General features: G+C 40.4%; 2 protein-coding genes across 3 annotated transcripts; both read right to left on the reverse strand.

Moving 5' to 3' along the window:
* Window positions 1–2,063: 2,063 nt before the first annotated feature.
* Window positions 2,064–12,139, reverse strand: si:ch211-102l7.3 (inactive serine protease PAMR1). The gene is made up of 11 exons (XM_041063550.1): window positions 11,831–12,139; window positions 10,712–10,882; window positions 10,262–10,387; window positions 8,688–8,802; window positions 7,826–8,043; window positions 6,461–6,658; window positions 6,143–6,337; window positions 5,631–5,697; window positions 5,029–5,297; window positions 3,618–3,958; window positions 2,064–2,990 (listed from the first exon to the last, which is right to left on the reverse strand). Exons 1-11 carry the CDS (start codon window positions 11,934–11,936, stop codon window positions 2,418–2,420), a joined length of 2,379 nt encoding a protein of 792 aa, XP_040919484.1. The 5' UTR covers window positions 11,937–12,139; the 3' UTR covers window positions 2,064–2,417.
* Window positions 12,140–15,052: 2,913 nt separating this feature from the next.
* slc35c1 (solute carrier family 35 member C1) lies at window positions 15,053–20,068 on the reverse strand. 2 transcript variants are annotated; one of them, XM_041042958.1, is made up of 3 exons: window positions 19,953–20,068; window positions 18,719–19,230; window positions 15,053–16,799 (listed from the first exon to the last, which is right to left on the reverse strand). In XM_041042958.1, the coding sequence occupies exons 2-3, from the start codon at window positions 19,197–19,199 to the stop codon at window positions 16,219–16,221; spliced, it is 1,062 nt and encodes a 353-aa protein (XP_040898892.1). In that variant the 5' UTR covers window positions 19,200–19,230; window positions 19,953–20,068; the 3' UTR covers window positions 15,053–16,218. The 2 variants fall into 2 exon arrangements, with proteins under 2 accessions (XP_040898892.1, XP_040898882.1); XM_041042948.1 differs by lacking the exon at window positions 19,953–20,068 and having other exon boundaries at window positions 18,719–19,355.
* Between the last annotated feature and the right edge of the window lie 215 nt (window positions 20,069–20,283).

Consider the following 20,283-nt stretch of genomic DNA (forward strand, 5'->3'; position numbering starts at 1 on the left):
ACAGAGCGCCGTATCTCTAATGATGCACATGTGGCCCAGGGCCAGCAGTTTTGCATTGCTTTAAGAAACTGTCACTTCCATAAAATGCATGTGTTGACTTGTTCCTGTCCTGATGTAAAGTCATTAATCTTTTACTTTAATAACAGATGTGTTTTTAGCATTTAAGAAGCTGGTGAAGGTCCAACTCAGCTCATTTCAAAACTTGGTGCAGTGATTTTTTTTTTTTTTTTCCTGGCAGGCATTTTGCCAGTACCCTGTGTCGACCTACAATGAGCCATTCACTCAAGAGCAGGAGTGGGCATACAACAAAGTGCGGCACCAACCATTAAATTCAGGTTTGCTCAGAACTGGGTCACAGCACTAATAACACGGTGACAATTCCTCCTTAATAGCTGCACTACATCTAACCTAGCAACCAGTATGAGGATGATCAACGTGCTGAATGACATTAGAAAATGTCAAGACTGGGTCACACTATGGGGAATCATTTGAAAAGCTGGCAAAATTGTTTTCCTTTACATTTTAAATTACTAATAATGACCTGTTTGCCAGTCATACGCATACACAAGTGTTCTCGTAAAGAAAGGATGGTCTAATCATCCACCTCTAGCATCCTTAAAGAAAAAATGCTCACCTGTGGAAGTCTAGTCTTCTTTAAATTTTCTTTCCTGGTTGGGAAAATTGTTAAAATTCCTTCAACTGTGCAAAAAAAATAAAAAATTAAAGAAGTAGAGTTAATAATTTGCAGAGTTTTTGGAGTGAACTCATACAGGTATTGCTGCAGGTTCCTACTCCTCTCCTACTCTAAGGTATAGAAATCCTTGCACCTCCCCCTTGCAACCTAAACAAACACCCTGCACATGCACAGTGTGCACATCGATGCACAGACAGAGGGGTGAGGATTTGAGATGAGAGGTCAGTACCTTCTCTCAGGTGTGGGCGGGGTGTTCTCTCAGTTAAAGAGTAATAGATTAGCAGAGGTTCACCCCATTTTTAGAAGCATGACATCATGCAGCAAGATGGAGGCCTCTGCTAGTACAAAACATTAAGGCTAATGCCCATTAAATAACCTTAAATGCATGAAATTTACAAAAGTGCCTTTGTATTTAAGGTGCATGTGTTTATTGGTTTGCTTGTTCCTTTCTTTGATTCTTGGGTGTGCGGCAGAGTCGCCAGTGTGTTTGCAGCTACTGTCTATTGCATTTTATAGTCTTGACTTCTGCATTTGATGTGACATTTTGTTTTATACATGAAGAATACATTAAAGCTTGGCTTTCCAGACATCATTTGCTTTGTTCTGTCTATTCACTTTATAAGTTGCAGAGGATGACGACTGAACTGCTTACTGTTTGATTGGCTGGGCTTAAAAGGTGTCCTGCACAAAGCTGCGGAGAGCACAGCGGGTGTCTGCGTCTCAGGAGTAAGAGCTAAGTTTAGCAAATCCTCTCAGTGTGTTTCTCAATGACAGCACATGTTGGACAGTCTGCAGAGAAACTCACGAACGCGGATCCTCACATGCTAACAGGCTGCAGACACACAGGTACTGCACACATTTACTGTGACAGATGAACATGCAGTCCGTACGTGCTGTACTGCCATGCACGTGCACACATGCAATAGCTTAGGAATGCATGCAAATGAGGGCAATGATCTCTCAGTGCATTCTAAACAAAAGGCTGTTTGCACGTCAGTGCTTTTTAATGGATAACAAAAATTTTATATAGTTTTAATTTGGAATTTGAAACTGTGGATGCAAACTGAACAATACTGAAAAAAAGTTAGAATATCAACTTAGCAGAAAATAAACATAGGCAAATTTCCATACAGGTGGCTTACTATGTGCAGATAATGACTTATCCTTCTTGGAATAATTTTATCTCCTGGATAGTCAGAGGTCAGACGCCTGGAGCTGACAAAGATTCAGTGCCCAAGGACATGTCAGCAGCAGGAAGGAGAGCTGAAGCTACATGATGGAGACAGGAACTCAGCTCTTAAACATGCTATAAATTTCAAACCTGCTTTTGAATGTATCTTAATTTAGTGTTCAAAAACAGGACATAACAGCATCTGAAAATTTTGTTTATTTTTAAACCTTTATCTACTCAAGGTAACACAGGTATCATAGGGGAAGTGGGTGTCTTAACCAGCTCACGTTGACTTATTTGAAGTGGATTTGACCCAAATACAGAACAATAACATGCACACATAAGAGACAAGAGGAGTGCCAGGAAAGCTGTTCTCACTTCAGATGATATTGACACAGATAGGAGGTACAAAGTTGTGTTCTCATTGTTTGCGCCACCTCCACCATTCCCACTACCACCAACTGAGATTTACAAAACTCAAAAAAGAAATGACTATTTAAGATTTAAGTTGCTGAAAATTAACTTTACAAAAGATACTGAGAAAAAAAAAATCTATTTCATGTTTTTCTCTATCCAGTCTCGAAAGTGGCCTATTCGTGTCTGAACTGTATAAATCTGTTGGTGACAGTTCTTTTCCTCAAAGCTGAAACTCTCTAAACCAAGCAGCTGCCAGCTTGTGCTGGAGGCTCCCTGAGTCTCCTCGTGACCCGATAAGACACTGCTTGTGGATGAAAACGCAGCTGGCACGACGGTGAGGCCTGGAATAACTCTAGGACAAGGGCTTTCAGGACTGGACGGCTTCCTAACGAAACACAGTGTATTGTCGCTAATCACTGTGGTATGTGTTCCTCCTTGAGCAAGTTCTCTTTCACACTGAGCAACATCACTCAACTCAACAAGTCTCGTCTGGCTCAGGGCAGTGTGGCGGCTCAGGTGCCTGTGATTGTTTGGTAAAATCCACCTCGTTGTAAAAGCCTCCTGCACTGTCACCTCTCCTCCCTGCATTTTGGGCAGACACACCAGCAACACACGCTCACTGATCTTGACCTTGTCTTTTAGCTTGAGCACAGCCACATTGGAGTCCGGTGCAAAGTAAAAGTTTGGATGGACTAAAATATCTGAAACCTGTGGAGGAAGAGAGAGAGAGAGAGAAAGAGAGAGAGAGAGAGAGTTAGCAAGTTAAAACACCTGAGAAAATCTGATTCTTCTATGAAGTTTTCTTTCCTTTGGAAAACCTGCTGGCATCAGATAATATGCGTCAAGATGCACAAATATTTCAAATCCAAATCAAATATAGATGTGTCCCAGTAAAGCTTTAAGTGTTCATCAAAATGCCAAAGGCTTTTCCTCCTGTACCATTTACAAACAAAAACCTATCCAGAAGATTATATGTATTTAACTAAAATTCTTTGCTTAATACTTTATCACTGCATCTGCTGTTTGGTAGATTTTGCAGTCATGGGAGAGTCTGTGTGCTGTATGACCTGAAAATAATACAAGAAGTAAAACCAGTGAAGGCTGGAATAAGCATGGTTTTGGTAATTTAAAGGTGAAAAAACATTTAGGCTTCAAGGTTAAAAGTGGAATAAATGTGGTTTAAATATCTTTTCGTTATCTATGCAAGCATCGTTTTACTGCTATTTAAACTGGCAGAAATGTGGTCATTTCAGCCAATTAAAAGCAAAAATATAAACCATCTGAGAGATTTTCACTCAAAAGTAGGTGTTTTCTGACAAGTCGGCTGTGATGTACCCTGAGGTGGTGCTGGCTTTTCAGCCGATCCTTGGATGTCTGGTACTGCATGCCAATGGCAACCTTCACATGTGCTGGGTGAAGGGGCTGCTGCTTGTCCTTGTCTACCACACACTGAGCTGCCACTAGGACACTACGCTGGGTGAGCAGAGCCCCGCTGCAGGCCAGGTGCCAGAATGTGGACTCCTCTGAGGCCTCCTGCTGGTCGGACATGGTCACTCCACGGTACCTGGGGGTGCTGGCAGTACGATCAGGAGGTGAGCGGATATAGATGGCTGCATGCCATGGCCACTGAGTGTCTGAGAGGTTGTGAAGACTGAAAGTATCAAATTTGCCACAAACTGTGGGACGATAACCATAAAAGAAGAGAAGGAGTGGGAGTCAGAGACTGCAATTTCATAACAAACTGACGGAAAAATGATGTGCACAATACTGGTTAGAAGCTGTTCATAAAAATTCAAAGTAATACTTGGGTAAACATAATTCTTCTGTCTTTTTTAAGGAAAATGTTCTGAAACACCTAAAGGCCCACACACACACACACACACACACACACACACGCACACACACACACACACACACACACACACACGCACACGCACACACACACACACACACACACACACACACACACACACACAGGTGTTTCTACTTATTCTTGCTAATTAGAGTCCACCAAACTTCACAAACCAGTACCAAGGTGGTGTAAATTGTTCAACCTCAGCAGGTGCAACAAAACTAATAAGAGGGTCATGAGATTTGTTGAGCACAGTTTGCACATGACCACACAGTCCTGAGACTATTAAGGCAAAATAAGTGAAAACACCTGTGCAGGGGGACAATCTGTGAGTAGGGCATTTAAAGGAACAGCGACATTTGGAAAACCTGTCTATTCATTTTCTTGCTGAGAGTTAGGTGAGAAGATAACCTTTGAACACAGAAAAACTAGGTAGTTTCACCCAGCAGCTGGCTCTGGCTTCGTATGTATCATGCAAATGTGAGGGTGGCCTAAATCTTTTGTATCTAATCAAACTCTCTCTAAGAAAGAGAATAAGTGTATTTCTTAAAACGTCAAAGTGCTACTTTAAATTGATTTAACTTTTTCTGAACAGCGGCCACTGTGGCCACAAGTGGGAATTACAGGATGACGGTTAATCTTAAAATGTCGAGCAACAGTAACACAAGCAGAAAAGATAAGCATAAAGAGTCAAGTCATGCTTTTTAGCAGTAAAACCTGTAAGTGTGTTGAACTGAGTAAACTTGTTTTATTGGTCATAAATTCAACTTTTCATCTGTTCAGTGGTGTGCAGTCTCACTTTAAAGTAGAACATGCACGCGTGTTGGTTTTTCTGTTTGAAAGTAACTCAGGTTTCACTTCAAAAAGCTGTGTCTAAATTGCTGCTGCTCTCACCTGGTGAGCAGGAAACATGACGCCCGCTCCACCTGCCAGTCTTCAGACAGGTGCGTCGAGAGCTTCCTGTGTGGCGGTAGAGAGGTGAGGCACACTTGTACTCGATGCTCGTGTAGACTGAGTGAAAGCCACGGGGAAGCTCCTCCAAAGCAGAGTCATCTCTTTCAGCACTGGACTGCCTGTCCAACGTAAGTGGAATGAAACCAGCTGACAACAGATCATGCATGCCGTACCTTGATGAGAGCCCGAGTCTCTGGTTTGGACTCTCCCTGTGGGAAATAGAGGAAATTTGTCTTAATATCTCCTCATCTACACTTAACTGAGTTAATATGGGAATGCTGTCACTAATGTGACATTCATATCAACACCAAAGTAATTAATTTCAAATGTTAGCTATGCAAACTTAAAGGTAGTTTGACAAAAACACAAGATGAAACAAACTTCCATCTGTAACTTCCCCTGAGTAGACCTTATGTAAAATGTTGTTTCAAACCACTATTTCCAGTGTTAATAATGAACATAAACAACATATAAATCCTACACATCGTTGGTTTTAGTGTGCTACAATTATGTAAATACACACAGTGTGTCATAGAGGGCACCTTGACGACAGATGTGGCTTCACAACACTTTGTCGCACAAGTTCAGACACTTTGGGTTCTCGACAGGCTGTAAGGACAAATCAAGCAGGTGACTGTTAGTGCATGCGAATCACTCTCTGAGCTTCCACTGTCAAACAGCTTTGTTTCAGTAACATGAGTATTTGTAACCAGAAGTTATTCAGAGTAAGCAGGAAGGATTCTAAGCAGAAAATAACAGGAACAAACATATTCCTCATGAAGAAAAATTTAAAACCATTTACTGATCCCTCTTTATAAATGGCTTTGTTTACTATACATTCATCACAGTGCTCTAATTGCTAGATTGTTCCTTTTTTCACGTCAGGATATGTAAATTTCCAGGTAAATTTTCGTGCCATATAAACAAATGGTAGGACTTACTCTATGTGTTGACATTTTGTGCCGTCCTCACATAGTAATGAAGGGGAAAAATAGGCTACTTTGTGCGTGTAACAGTTTGTTCCCAACCCTAATGTGGTTTTGAAAACAACTACCTCTCACACACTTTGGTGGCCTGCTACTCCAGGATCCATTAGAGAGGCAGGTACTCTGGTGGTTTCCACTCAAAATGTAGGAGTTTTTGCAGAAAAACTCAATTGTCTCTGCACCACCCGCTGTGTCAAGAGCAGACCTGTGGTACCCGTTGAGCAATTTGGACGGAGGGGCACATTGGACTCTGCTTGTTTGGTCTGTATAAGTATAAATGAGAGAGAAGAGAGGAAAAGAAAAATTCCCTTTCAAATTCAACATGTGATTTTTGTACTTTCTAAACATAAGAAATGAGGACCGGAATCATCCTGCTGAAAAAGTACCTTTTACACATGTGGGAACTGTGCCACTCCACATGCCATTAGGTAGGCAGGTCCTCTGCTGTGGGCCGGTGAGTACAAAAGGTGGATGGCATCGGTAGGTTACGGATACAAGCTCCTTCTTGAGGCCATATACAGGCAGCAAATATCCATTCACCAGCTTCTCTGGAGGTGCACACACCGGATTCCTGTTGGCTGAAACTGTGGAGAAATGTTCTGACCGTGATAAATGAAAGACAAACCTACACTGAATCAACAGCGGATGCAAAACTGAATAAAGACACACAATTGTTATAATTTTATGGTTAATTGAATTCACATCAGTGGTACAACAGTGATGACAGAGTTTGAAAATCCTCTCATTCTGCAGTTATTTGAGATAATGGGTTTGGATTGTTGAAAAATGATTACTGTGCTAAATAAAAATGTATTTTTTGCCCTGAACGGAATTATGTTACCACAGTTACCTCTTGCTGCATGATTATGGCAATCCCTGACAAGAATGAAAGAGCTTTGGAGTAAGCAATCAGGAAGTAAACCATTTACAGTTTTCTAAGCGAAGCCTTATCTTATTTTGAGTAATTATTTTCTATCTAACAGTTTCCATGAGATTGATGTAACTGGTACTGGAAAGAAACGTACCTTTTTTTATTGTAGCCTCTCTACAACTACCCTATAGTTTGGTCTGTTTTATAAAGATTTTTATAGGTGTTTTTCCCCAGACCTGCCTGTATGCTAAAAACTCTTCTTTGACTTATTGACGTAACCTTTACAGAAATGTTGATGAAATATGCATTGGCATCCACTCATGCTGTACCACTATGATATGTTTACATTATCTCGCAAGAGTGAAAGTCCATGAGGAAAAAATACTGGATAAATGAGATGCAAGTTAGAAGGCAAATGGAGAGGAGCGAGTATGATAAATCTGTGTCACTGACTGCCCGTCTTGCATCGCTGGCCTGTGTAGGAGGCTGCACACACACTGAGGAATAAAAGAAAAAGGTCCATGTGTTCCATGCAAACAGAGAGAGGTGAAGCGCTATGTATGGAAGGACAGTGAAGCACCATCTGTATCGTGCATTCATGACATTTGAAATAGACACCTACAGTACATCATGAATGAGAATATATCGGACTGTTACTTCATTATTCTGTGTACGTGGACTCCACAGAGGAAAACAACTTTGAATAAATAAACTTCAAATAACAAAATAAGAGAAATATCATACATAATAATGCAACATTTTCTTTTGAGGCAACTGTATTAGATTGCATGATATTGTTAAGTGTTTCTGTAATTTTGTCTGTCCTGAGTTCATACTGTATGTATGCAACATTTACATTACCAAGAATGATTATACCTGCCTGAACTCTCCTGAAAAGTAAGAACAAATCCATCAAAGTTGTTGTAGCCGTCTGAGATGAAAAGGATGTGCAAGAGGTTCCCAGAGCTTTTTACTGGAGGAGGCAGCTGATCCCCACAAAACCGGCCAACCACAGGAGAGCTCAGATCGTCGCCGTCACGCACCTCAATGTAGTCGTAGCGACAGTTATGGTCAGACTCCAAACTGAGCAGTGAAAACCTGTAACATGACCAGAGAGGAGCTATGTTTAGCTGATTTTTCACTGAACAGCAGTCTTCCAAATGCTGAACTGTGTAAACAAGAAGTCCAATTAAGTGGGCTCATGCAGGGCTGTCTGTCCACTCTGCTTTGACCTCAACATCATTTGACAGACTCATAGTGAGTTTATCCCTCATAGTGTCAGTTGCTCTTTGGGGAAAGTATTTCCCAGCACATAAAAACAGAAAGCATCCGTCAGCTTTGGCCTGTCTCAGTAGAATTACTGAGTTAGTTACCTGAGTAAGACCTAACAGAGGTCTTCTTATGCCAGTCCATTTTGCAGATATGGAGGGGAATCCCAGAATTTACTCATCACACCGATTTTATCAACATGGTTTTGTGAGACAGACTTTGTATGTCTTTTTCAAATCATTTCACAAAAATGTTTTAGTTGCACTCAAACATAAAAACAAGTTATTTCAATAACAAGAAAATTCTCAAAATGAAAAATGAAGCTAATCAGTGAAATAATTAGGTGTACAACTTGATAAATTGCTATCTTTGTCTAAACAGTGGGAATGTTTGCCCTGACTTGAGCTAGTCCTAACCCTAAAGCTTTCTCAAAAGACTTGACTTTGCATCAGAGCCCTGGAAAAGCGGCCTACCTGAGCTCGATGTTACTGTCCCTCTGCGCTTCCACTGTCCATTCACATCTGGCGTTTGTTGGGTAACTCTCCAGGGCTATGTGACCTTGAGCCCGCTGGATGATGCCTCCACATGCTGCTTCCCACAAAAGTACTGTAATTACTTTTTACTTAGTGAATTCGCATTCCCATCAAATATGTGTTTATCACAGCGGAACCGAGCATTTTTATTGTGACAAGCAGTACCAGTAATGTGACATGCTGTGTGAGAGGGCAGATAATATCCATAAAATGACGAGATGACAGGATCCAACCAACCACTTCAAAAACCATGATTATTAACATCATGCTGGCGTTCATGCTGACATGTGTGTTCTTCAGTGAACTAAAAAAACAAAACAAGAGCATGGAAATTCTCCAGACTGTTAGTCCTCACTAGTAAAAAGCTTTCAACTACTAGTTGAAACTAGGATTTGATTTGGTATTTAGTGGTTAATGGTTCACATTTCAGAATTCACAAAGGCTGTTCTTTCTTCAAAGCACTGGTGAAATAATACAGCCTATTTGATTTAAACACTTTGTTGTTTTGTCTTTTACAGGTTGTACAGGACAACATAAGTGGCATGTTGGCCCCTCTTGTGTATGTCAAACTGACTTGACATAATAGAATGGCCTCCGAGCTGTAATTTCCCCTGGGCCATGAAAAAAATAAAGAATGGAAAAACACCATGAGAGTGAATAACAGGAGTGGCAGCAAGGTAAACCTGTTTGCTTAATGTCACCGTGAGCTTTATCGGCACACATCTCATTTAAATCATCAGGGTATGGGAGCGGCAGCGGCATCATACTAATAGTTAGTTATGTTTTCAAAAGAAAAAAAAAGGAACATTTTTCAACATTTCAACATTTTTAGACTAGATATTAGATACTACAACTAGCTACTAACTATTGAGGCTGTGGTTTTGCTGAAAGCAAATAAAAAAGCATTGTCGCCACCAAGTGACCTTATGGTGCATTACAACTGTGGATGTGGCAGTCTGGCTGTCTGACTGTGGACCACAGAATTTACAATCATCACAGCCCCAAAATTAACGTGTTTACTTGTGTACAGTTGTACATTTCCTCATAGATCTTAAATTGATTCAGTCTTACATATGACAAATACTGGAAATATCAACAAAGCCTGTAAAGCTTTGCAATATATGATAAATGTTTAGCTGATGCCTATTGTCGGTCTACAAGAGCTCTGCCAATCATGACTGAATGACTCAGTTGTCAGTTGGGTTAGTTAGGCCTCATATATACTCTAGACTCAAACATTTCATTTGTTGACTAGCCAAATAACACTATACTGGCAAATGTAATCTAAAAAAATATCACAGACAAAAAAGGTTATACTAATGAAAAGAAGAACACAACATCACTTGGGCATGATGGAGGGCAGCATTTCAATTCTTCACAACTGTGTGTTTCTGAAATGTGTGCACCATGTGATCCGTGCATGCTCTCGTCAGCCATGAGATTCAGAATGCTCGGTCAGCTCTGTGGAACGGTAAGACCTTACACCAACACTGTATTACAGCAGTCTAACTCACTCCGACAGTCCCCTCCACTCCAGCCTTGGCGACACTCAGTGCAATACTTTCCGTTGACGAAGAAGTCATCATTGGCTTTCCATGTTCCATTGTTGCAGGTTTTACAGTTCTCAAACAAACTGCAGCCTCAAAAGGACAAAAGAAGGAAGAGGGTGAGAGTAGCAATTTTAAGACAATTTACAGCTTTTAGCCAGTGTCTAATAAAACACCTTAATGATTTAGTTTATATTGAGCATTTGTAGATTTAAAAAAAAAAACACTTAGTGTCTGGCAGGTCTTTACCAGGAAAACTCTTATCTAATAAACAGGAAGTTCTGTACTTTATAATTCTGTGAGCAGCAGCTGCTTGTTTGGGAAGTTAGCAGGAGCAATGATAGCAGAACAGGACACAAAATAAACCACAGATCATTCTAAATAAAACAAATTGTATAAGCAGCACAGAGAGTGTACCTGGGTGAATGATGCAGGGGTCACACTGATCCAGAGCATTGCGGCAGCAGGGAACAGTGTAACCTACCCTCGACCCTTTTGAGGGACACCTGCACTGGATCAGGTGGTACTCACAACAAGGACGACACATGACGTTCCACTTCGAGCTCGGGCAGTTGTCCCCTGTCACAGCTGTGCAACCAAAACAAAAGACTTTTCAAACTTAATAAAACCTCTGACTTCTGACAGCTTTGTCTTTGGTTGTCAAGATAAAATTAGTCTATAAAAAAAAACCTGATTTGGTTCTACAATTTCTGTTTCTACATTTGGTTGTAAAAAATATAGTAAACAGTGCAAACTCATCTCTATAACATATTTTCCCGTAATCTGATGATCCAGATCAGACTTCTCCCTAAGACACAGATAAAACATTTCATGATGACTGAACAAATTACTGAGGTGTGAAATTTATCTTGGCAGGTGATGCTATCAAGCTCCAGCTGGATGCCATACCATGCCAAATATTACATCTTAAGCTGCCATGGTCTACCTTGTGCACTTTGACCCATAATAGTAACCAGATGGGATGCAGGGACTTATTCAAATATGCCCCAAGATACAAGCAGATATTCTATGGAACATATGATAGATATTGAACATGTGTACTGTATTATACTGCTGTTCTCTGAAATGCAACAAACATACAAGGGAGCAGTGCACAGTGGACTCAACATGAAGCTCAGAAGGGGCTACAGCCAATTGCCATCATCACAGGTTTAAGTCTACCCATCAATAGCTATGGATTTCTGTGCTAAATGAAATGTAAAAGCCTCCCCCAGATATTGAACCCTCTTCCATGTGTCCAATAGCTACATTAATTGGCAAAAGAAAGGCTGTATACTGGCTATGTATTATTCTTATTTCAGTGAGGCAGCATGACTAGAAGAAGTGACTCACTGTCATGAAATATCTCCACAGTTAGTCAGCAACTAACAAGCAGTCAACAGGCTCATTTTTTTTGTTTTGTTTGACAAAAACTAGCAGCATTTTCACAAAAAAGGGACCATGTGATGTAAAAACTATCCAATACTGTGAAAGAACAACATTAAATCAAAACTGTAATAAATGACATTTACGTACCATGTGGCCAAGCTGTTACAGAGAAGCAGAGATTTAAGAAGAGATAGTAGAGCTTGGGATCCACAGGAGTGGGCACAGGCATGTTCCTTATGAGGAAAGTGAGCATGTTGGCTGCCAAACTCACAGCAATAAACTTCCACAGAAGTTCCAAGTAAGTCGCACCAGCTCAGTGTTATCTACAGACCTTCCTGTATGCTCAAAATGTGGTGTAGCTATGGATAAAGAATTCACCCATCTCAGAAAAGCAGGGAAGAGATCCTTAACCCATTCTGTCCATGATGTTGTGAAAGCCTGTGTTTGCTTTGAGATTGTTTATCTCAAATCAACCGTCAGTCTGCAACTGGTTCCCGTTTCTCTGCTCCTGTTATGAGTTCAGAATGAGAGCGCTGCGTGCTGAAAAGTAACAGGGGAAAAATACGTGCTGGCAAAGGAAGTGGAAAGTGCATTTGAGGGAAGTAAAGACACGTTAATGAGGAAAACAGAGTAGAAAGTCCAGAAAGAAATACCCATCTGTCAGTTTTCTGAGAGACGTTTCAAGGAAAGAACAGAAGTGAATCTGTCTGAAGCTGCAAGTTAGTTATTCAAATCATTCTTTTTTTCCCCCAGACACTTCAAAAGTAAAAATAAATTTCTGCACACGCATCGAGCCAAATGTGTTTACTGATGCCTCATCATACAGCAGCTGTCATGCCAGACATGACAATTTCAGAACTTCTTGAAGGACAGACAACAGATGTTCTCTCTAATGACCCTATGAAATGTTTATGATGTCAGTTTCCGCAGATTTGCCAGGAGCAATGAGGCTGATAGGATCGTCACAGCCCATTTCAAAAGGCTGCTTTTCCATTACCTAAGGCGTTACCAAGGAACTTCCATGTTTTGATATCTGTTCTCATCTTCTCCATTACAGCATGTTGTAATCAGACACATTGAAAGTGATGACATGACTTTAACGGTGGTTTGCTGTTTATAAAGACTGTTGTCTTTTACTTTTTGTGATATCTCATACCATCACTTGCTCGTAAAAAATGATTGAGAGACTCTGAGATTATTGGCCACTTGTCAGTAGATTGCTAAACGTTTGCCTTTTCTTCAGGAGCTTGTCTTTATCTGTATTCCGTCCGGTGCTGGGCAGCTGGTGTGAAAATCTGTCCAGCAGGAGTGTGTGAGCAAATACACAGGTGGAACGAGGGGGAAAAAAAATGTGAAAATTACAGATATGCCAAAGAAAGGGAACGCTGTAATTAGAGCCAAAGGTGGTCATACAAAGTACAGTGCAAAGCTGTATTTCAGCTGGAATAGATTTAGAAATAATTATCAAGTCATGCTTTCATGTTGTCATTCTAGTACATACACCGTATTTTTTTCTAAAAATGAACACAAATATGTAGAGCCCTATACTTTCACAGCCACACGTCAACATTTATTTATTTTCTACCTGGCATCTATACAGCAAGTCTGGCTGACAAACTAAACTTGGTCAGGAAAAAAAAAATGTGGATTTGCAACTTCAGGCCATAATTTTTGTTTCATAAGGAAAATATTTCAGGTAGGTAGAACCTACCCTCAACAACTGCTTTAATCTAAATGCAGGTTTAAGATGCATTTAATCATGAACTTGATAATATTAAACCATATAAAACAATGTAACAGGGCTCATGTTGCATGGTGAGAGTGTTTCTACACACAGCAAGAAAAAACTGTCGTGATTCTTAGCTGAAAAACGCTGCAGTAGTAATTAACTCTCCCATCAACAAAATGACAACTACATTTTGACCACCACTTTGAGCTGACAACATGAGTGACTACTTTTGATACTCGCAGCCTTTGAACTGTCAATCATTACTGAAGATTTCGCCTCCTCCTGTCATGTTGAACCTGACCCAACCAGACATGAGAGGAAAGATGAAGGGTGTGGGATTATGTATTCCACATTAAGGCACAGTTCTAAAACTTTCATTTGTGTCACAAGGCCAAACTCACTGTGGAAATTAGTTCTTGACATCAGAGACCAGTGTTTTTTGGTTCATGTAATTACCCATGGTGCTCTGTCAGCTATTTTTAGCGCCCACAGTTGCTCAGAGGAATATTCCATTTGGAGCCCAGAGACTCTCATCCGACCCTACTCCCACATCCACTGACCTTCCTACACGCCATCCAGTGTTGACAATAACCAAGCTACATTCACAGACAATAGGGACACATATAGGGGACTGAAACGCATCTTATCGCCTTAAATGAAGCCCCGGAAGTAGCAAGAATGAAGATGGATAGATATTAAGCTTTGCAGAAGTTACATGCATTTAGCTCTGAGTGCCTTTGACAGCAGACATCTTAAGTACAACTACAAACCCAAGACAGACTAAAATGACCCACTCGCATTTATTACATTAGCTGAGAATCAAAATGAAAAGAGTTAAATTGTAAATCCTCCAAAGCAAATTGTCCAAAGCAAGAAATTACAAATTATATCCTAAGAAAATCCTGAGCACATGGTCCACTTCCTGGAGCTTTCAGCTGCGTTTTTATTTTTGTTTTTTTTTTTGCAGTTTCAGAAAGCGGAAATTAAAAGAAAATCAAAATGACTGAGCAGAGACAGAGAGAGAGAGATACTTGGACTTAAGAAGTGAGTTTTGTCATAAACTGTTACTACATTTGATTAGGATGCTTGGAGGTATAACATTGTTTGTCATTTCTTATGGTGCTGCTTTAAGTCAGAGATGTCTGGTCTGTTTTGGTCATTTCACTTATCAGTCAAACGGAACAAAAAATCTCTCTGTCGCACAAGTAAAACTCGTCAGTGGATTGCAGTCACACATTAAATAGAAAAATTATATTCCATGTTTTCTTATTTAAACACTAGCACTTGTAATTTATTGAAAGACACCACATGTCATTGCCATCTTCAGCAGTGTACTTTGTTCCTGGTGCTACTGGTGACCTAAAAATGGGATGATTTATAAACAGTAACATATCTGTAGATGTATGTCGTCTCATTTTGTTGATACAGTATGCATTTATTTCAGCAGGTCTAAGAATACTCACCTTCTGTGCAGCTGTGAATACTGTTGGTCATGAATCCATAAGCCATGTTCTCACTGAGGGAGTCCTTTGCTCTCCTGCCTTCATACCAAACATCAACTTCAGGAAGGCAGAGCTGTTAAAAGGTTCATATATGCTCCCTCATCACACATCCTCTGCAATGAAAACACATTTAAAATCTCTAATTTCATTATTTAATAGTAAAACCACAAAGTACAATCTTTGTTTATGATAAGAAAACTTAACAACTTTTAAATAGTACACTATCTTTAATGTTTTCTTTTAAACTCTCCGACAGTGATTTTGTTAAACTGAAGTGTTACAATGATTTAAAGACATTTTAAAAAGCTGACAGACAATGGTTTCCCGAAAAACATTCCCAGGCTGATAAAAAGAGGTACCTGCTTTACAATAAAACCACAAGTAAAGAGTGAATGACAAGTGCAAACTAAGAATTCTCAGCCATGGTGAAACTGTATACTGCTGCAACATATAAAGACGTTGACACATGTAAGGCCTACTTTGGTCATTAGAACAACATGTGACCCATGAGACCTTCTTATAAATATTCTGAACAGGGCCTTCCTTCAGTGTGTCCCACTTTTGTATTGAAATGAAAATATGTCTTTTCAGAAACATAGTGTGTTGGAGCAAATAATGCACAAGATTGTGACTACAACAGTTCAAAATGCTGAAGTAGCGTTTTCTTTGGAGGTAAAAGGCCTTTTTGTATGTTAGTTCCACTGACAAGAGGTTTCTGATTACCTTGTCTGTTGTATCCTCTATGAACTACAAGATGTCACAAACATGCTGTTGTCTTGGCTTTGTTTGTATTTGAGAAAACAGGTCAGCTCCTCGCCAAAGGCTACCCTTCAAACATTGACATGATTGTGATATAATTTTTATAAAAAGTGGCAGCAATTTGCACGTTTGCAAATAAAATTTAATCAGAAATAAACAACTGGCATAGAATTTCTGTTTGAAAATGATCCCAATATCCTCAAACTGAGCAAATATCTTATACCCTCCCTGTGAATTTATCCTTTACTTAAAGACTTGATCATAAAAGACACATTATTATATTTTTGTCATATCAATTAAAAACAATAAAAAAAATGCCTCAAATGAATGTGAAGCTTTAAATATATATGTATATATAAATTCCTTCAGATCTTAAGTCAGACTGTATAAAAACCACAAGACTATTAAATCCAACAAAACATGATTACATGTATGAATCCCTTCAATCTACTCAGGTATATTCTTAAAGTTACATTATTTCACATTCTCACGCCATATGGATAAAAGCTGAAGGTTGCTCAGCTTAAGGTTTCGCTGGACAGTGGTTACACTCCGAGGTTGCCCTTCTCCCTTTGAATGAGTTTTTCCTTGGCTGAGTCCTGAGGGTCTCTGTGGGGAGTCTTTTTCATTTCTAGACTTTTGACCCAAGTGTAGGCTGACGAGCCACCAAGAACCAACAAGTTACTGGTCCACCACAGCAGGCTTTTACTGGAGGAGTTATACACTACTGCAATGACAGTCTGCGCACAGGCTTTTGCTGTCCCTGAGACATTGTGTGTGAGTGGACTGGTATACTTGATCTGGAGACCTGTGACGTAGCCGATGGCGAAACCAAACACTCCTCCGAGTGTCATCATACCCCAAAAACCGAGGTCAGTGAGGTGGCTGAAGCTGGCAAGACGGCCCAACTCTCCAAACACGAGAATGAGGGGCAGGAAGAGGACGCAGGCATTGATGTTGTTGTAGTAGGACAGTTTCCAGATGTTTCCATCCACCGCTGGCATTACCTTTTTGGTGTAGATGGCATTGAGAGAAACACAAGCGCTGGCAAGTACCCCAAAAAAGACTCCTGACCAGGAGAGGGACCCTGCTATGCCCTCCTGATCCACACCAAGCCAGAATCCACCTGAGAAGCAAGGACACAGTCGACTGAGACATCACTGTACACAGTAAAGCATTTCAAACTCTAGAGCAGTGCATTTTGGTTTATGCCTTTCCAAATGTGACTATACAACAATTAGTTTTTGAAGGAGTCAACAACTAAAACTTAAACAATAAGTACAATACGGCCGAAAGGAAGTGGACAACTCCACAGAGTTTAGCATACCAGTGGTTGAGGCCTGTTTTTTTTGAGCTGTTACAGCAGCATAATAATGCCCAGGGTCATGGAATGAGGGTGTAATGCTCTCATGTCCTCATACCTTTGGTTATAAGTAGGGATGGGGGCGATCCGATCCAGTATCGGTACCGGGCTCCACAAGTGATTCCCTGCCGACTGCTTTGCTAACTGGCTGCAAAATGTGGACTGGATTTCCTGAACGGAGGCGTGTTTAAATGAGACAGGCTACCATTCAGGAAATCCATTCCACAGTTTGCAGCCAGCTAGCAGGCGAGCATTGAGCAGCACCGTGGCTAACCAACTTTTCAGCACATGTCCGCTGTGTGGAAATATTTTGCGCTAGAAACACCCCGAAGCAAGACAGCAACATTTGCAAAGCCGTTGTACCGAGGGGCGGAAGCTCCGTCGCGACCTACAAGTGGTAATAAGTAGCGATTAGCTCAATGCTAATATAATATGGAGAATCCCATTGACGGGCTAGCGCATTAGCATCGGTCGCGCTATTAACTTTTACACACAAAGGATACATACATATCATACTTGCCCGTGGAGAAGATTACAGCATCATGTTAAATTAACAATAATGATAATAATAATATTAAAGCAAACAGCTCTGGTATCGGTATCGGCAGATATCCAAATTCAGGTATCAGGATCGAATCGGAAGTGAAAAAATGTGGATCGGTGCGTCCCTAGTTATAAGTGTGTGAGGATATACAGACACGTGACAAATTAAAGGAAAAAACTTGTCTTAGTAAGGTGTTGGGACACCAGGTACCACCAGAACAGCATCAGTGCGCCTCTGCATCAATTCTACAAGTCTCTGAATTCTACTGGAGGGTTGGAACAACCTCATTTAATGTTTTAATGATGGTCGTGGAGAGTGCTGTCTAATAAATTGCTCCAAAATCTGACTTCCCTCTAAGGGGACAAGTGGACCCAAACCATGCCAGGAAAATGTCCCCCCACAGCACAACAGAGCCACCGGATCCCCTCACTGTAGGAGTCAAGCCTTCTGTGGTTTTTGCACCACTTAACTCTCCAATATGCATTAATTTGAGAACAAATTCAGCCCCACTTTGCTGACATGTTTCCTATAGATGTAAACACAGTAGTCACTGTCCCTAATGAAACATGAACCAGTTGAACAGTCTTTGTCGCTGAAGCTCCTGTCATCTGTGCCTCAACAATGAACCCTCTTTCAAAGTCATTCGGATCTTTTCTTCTTGCCATTCTGATAAAAAATCTGAATCAACTGAGTCTGCTCAGCATTTTTACACGTGCCACAGAACATGACTGGATGTAAACCGCATCAATGTGCCATGCAGTGCACCTGTCTGAAGCATCAGCATCCATTGTTTCTATTGACACCCCTCTGAAGGTAAATATACAGTTGCAAGGGAAAGTACTTATTTTGATGACTTTTAAAGTGAAAAGTAGAAAATACAACCCCTGCAGCAAACAATGACAATCATTCTTCCTTCAAAATGTAAATACACTGACAATTATCAATTCATAGACTCAAAATAGAAACACACAAACAAACAAACAGTAATTGTGGCATGCACAAAAGTGCCACAGACGTATTTCAGCAAATGTCAAGAGTACTGTGATGCACAGTCTTACAAATCATTTATTATTTTGCCTAACACAGAAAATACTGCGTTAAAACTCCACATACAGGAAAAAGGAGAAAGTTGACCTACCTAGTATGATCCCACAGCACAGCAAGGCTTGGAAAGATGTAGTTTGTTTCAGAATAACATAAGATAACAGCACATTGAAAACTGTGCTGAGTGACCGGCCGACGGTGTAGAAAGCCACTCCGACATATTTCAGGCACAGGTTGTTGAAGGTGATCATGCCGATGAACACGACGGACAGCGGCAGGACCTCCCGAGACGTCTTCACGTCGAATTTGAACGACGGGAAGTCGATGAGCCCCGGACACAACTTGGACAACATCTGCATGAGCCAGCACAGCCCGACAGTCACCACACACTGATAAAAAGTGACAAACAACGGCGCGTCCAGGTCTCGGTTGTCCAGCAAGTAATTATTAAGGAACACCATTGTTATTGAAACGAACCAGTACAGTGCAACCACAGCTGCTATTTTGGCAGCGCGCAGTATGAAAGTCTCTCCGTGTCCGTCCTCGTCCATCGTCTCCGAGCCGGCCAGAGCCATCTTCAAGATAGTGAAGCGCTTCAACGGCGTCCTGTTCATGATTAGAGAGGCAGAGGAACAGCCTGGGTAAAAAGTGGAGCATTTACACTCGCTAAAAATGTAGCTACACAGCAGAGATGCTAGCTATACGATACAAACATGACTGCTGTTTTCCGCCAGCGGCAACAACAGGAGGGCTTCCGGTGTGACTTTTTCAGAATAAAAGCGTCACACATCTAACTAATCCCAACCTGATCGAAGAAATTAGTCTGTCAAAACAAAACGCAAACTCTCACTCTCATTATATACGACGGAAATAGCTGTTATTTATGTATTTTTTTTTAACAAATCTGTTCAGACAGTATATTCTTTCTGAAACATAACATAACATGTTTATCTTTTTGTTTTTTTACAAAAAAATTAATGAATAAATAAATTCCACACTTTTATCTTGAAGGTAGACCCCCAAACCGGAAGTCTCTTTGAGCTGGACTACTTCCTGGCATGAACGAACTTTATTTTAATTTAAAGAGACAGGGTCCGTGAATAAATGTATTTAAAAGACAAAAACTCTCTAAAACCTGTTTCTTTCATTATCGAAACGACGTTTCGGCTTTAAGTGTTTGGTTTCTCCAGCTTTAACTGCATTTACTCCTTCATCCAGTAACCAGTCCATTCATTTTAATGTTTGTTCACCTGCCAAAACGTTTTCTTGATTGGTGCATCGGTTTAAAATAGATAAAATAAATATTAAAAAAATAAAAGTTTTCATACCTTAAGCTGTCGGAGATTGATCTGTATTTGATCGGTCCAGCACAGAAAAATGATGCCTATAAGGAAGTGTTTTGTCTTTTCACTGTTTTTCTCACCCCTCCCATGAGGCAACCACAGAGGTGCCTTTTGTATGACCAGAATTTCCTGGTATACTCCATTTGCCCTGTCAGAAGACTATGCATGGGATAAACGAGAAGATTAAAATCAAATGATTATAGTATCAAAAAAAAAAAAAAAAAAAAAAAAAAAAAAAAAAAAAATGAGACTACTACTACAGAGATTGCAAATTTAATTTCCATGTGGAAGGTTATGTAAAGTCATGGAGGCAGTG

The sequence above is a fragment of the Toxotes jaculatrix genome, chromosome 1 (genome assembly GCF_017976425.1).
Source record: "Toxotes jaculatrix isolate fToxJac2 chromosome 1, fToxJac2.pri, whole genome shotgun sequence".
Taxonomy (NCBI): Eukaryota; Metazoa; Chordata; class Actinopteri; family Toxotidae; genus Toxotes; species Toxotes jaculatrix.

Coding starts and splice junctions, on each gene's coding strand:
- si:ch211-102l7.3 (XM_041063550.1), bottom strand. CDS start 11,936: ATGCTCACTTTCCTCATAAGGAACATGCCTGTGCCCACTCCTGTGGAT. Junction 8,803..10,261: donor GAGTGGAGGGGACTGTCGGA/GTGAGTTAGACT, acceptor TGTGGGAAGCAG/CATGTGGAGGCATCATCCAG. Junction 6,659..7,825: donor TACTTTTCAGGAGAGTTCAG/GCAGGTATAATC, acceptor ATTTCTCCACAG/TTTCAGCCAACAGGAATCCG.
- slc35c1 (XM_041042948.1), bottom strand. CDS start 19,238: ATGAACAGGACGCCGTTGAAGCGCTTCACTATCTTGAAGATGGCTCTG. Junction 16,800..18,718: donor GTGCTGTGGGATCATACTAG/GTAGGTCAACTT, acceptor CTTGCTTCTCAG/GTGGATTCTGGCTTGGTGTG.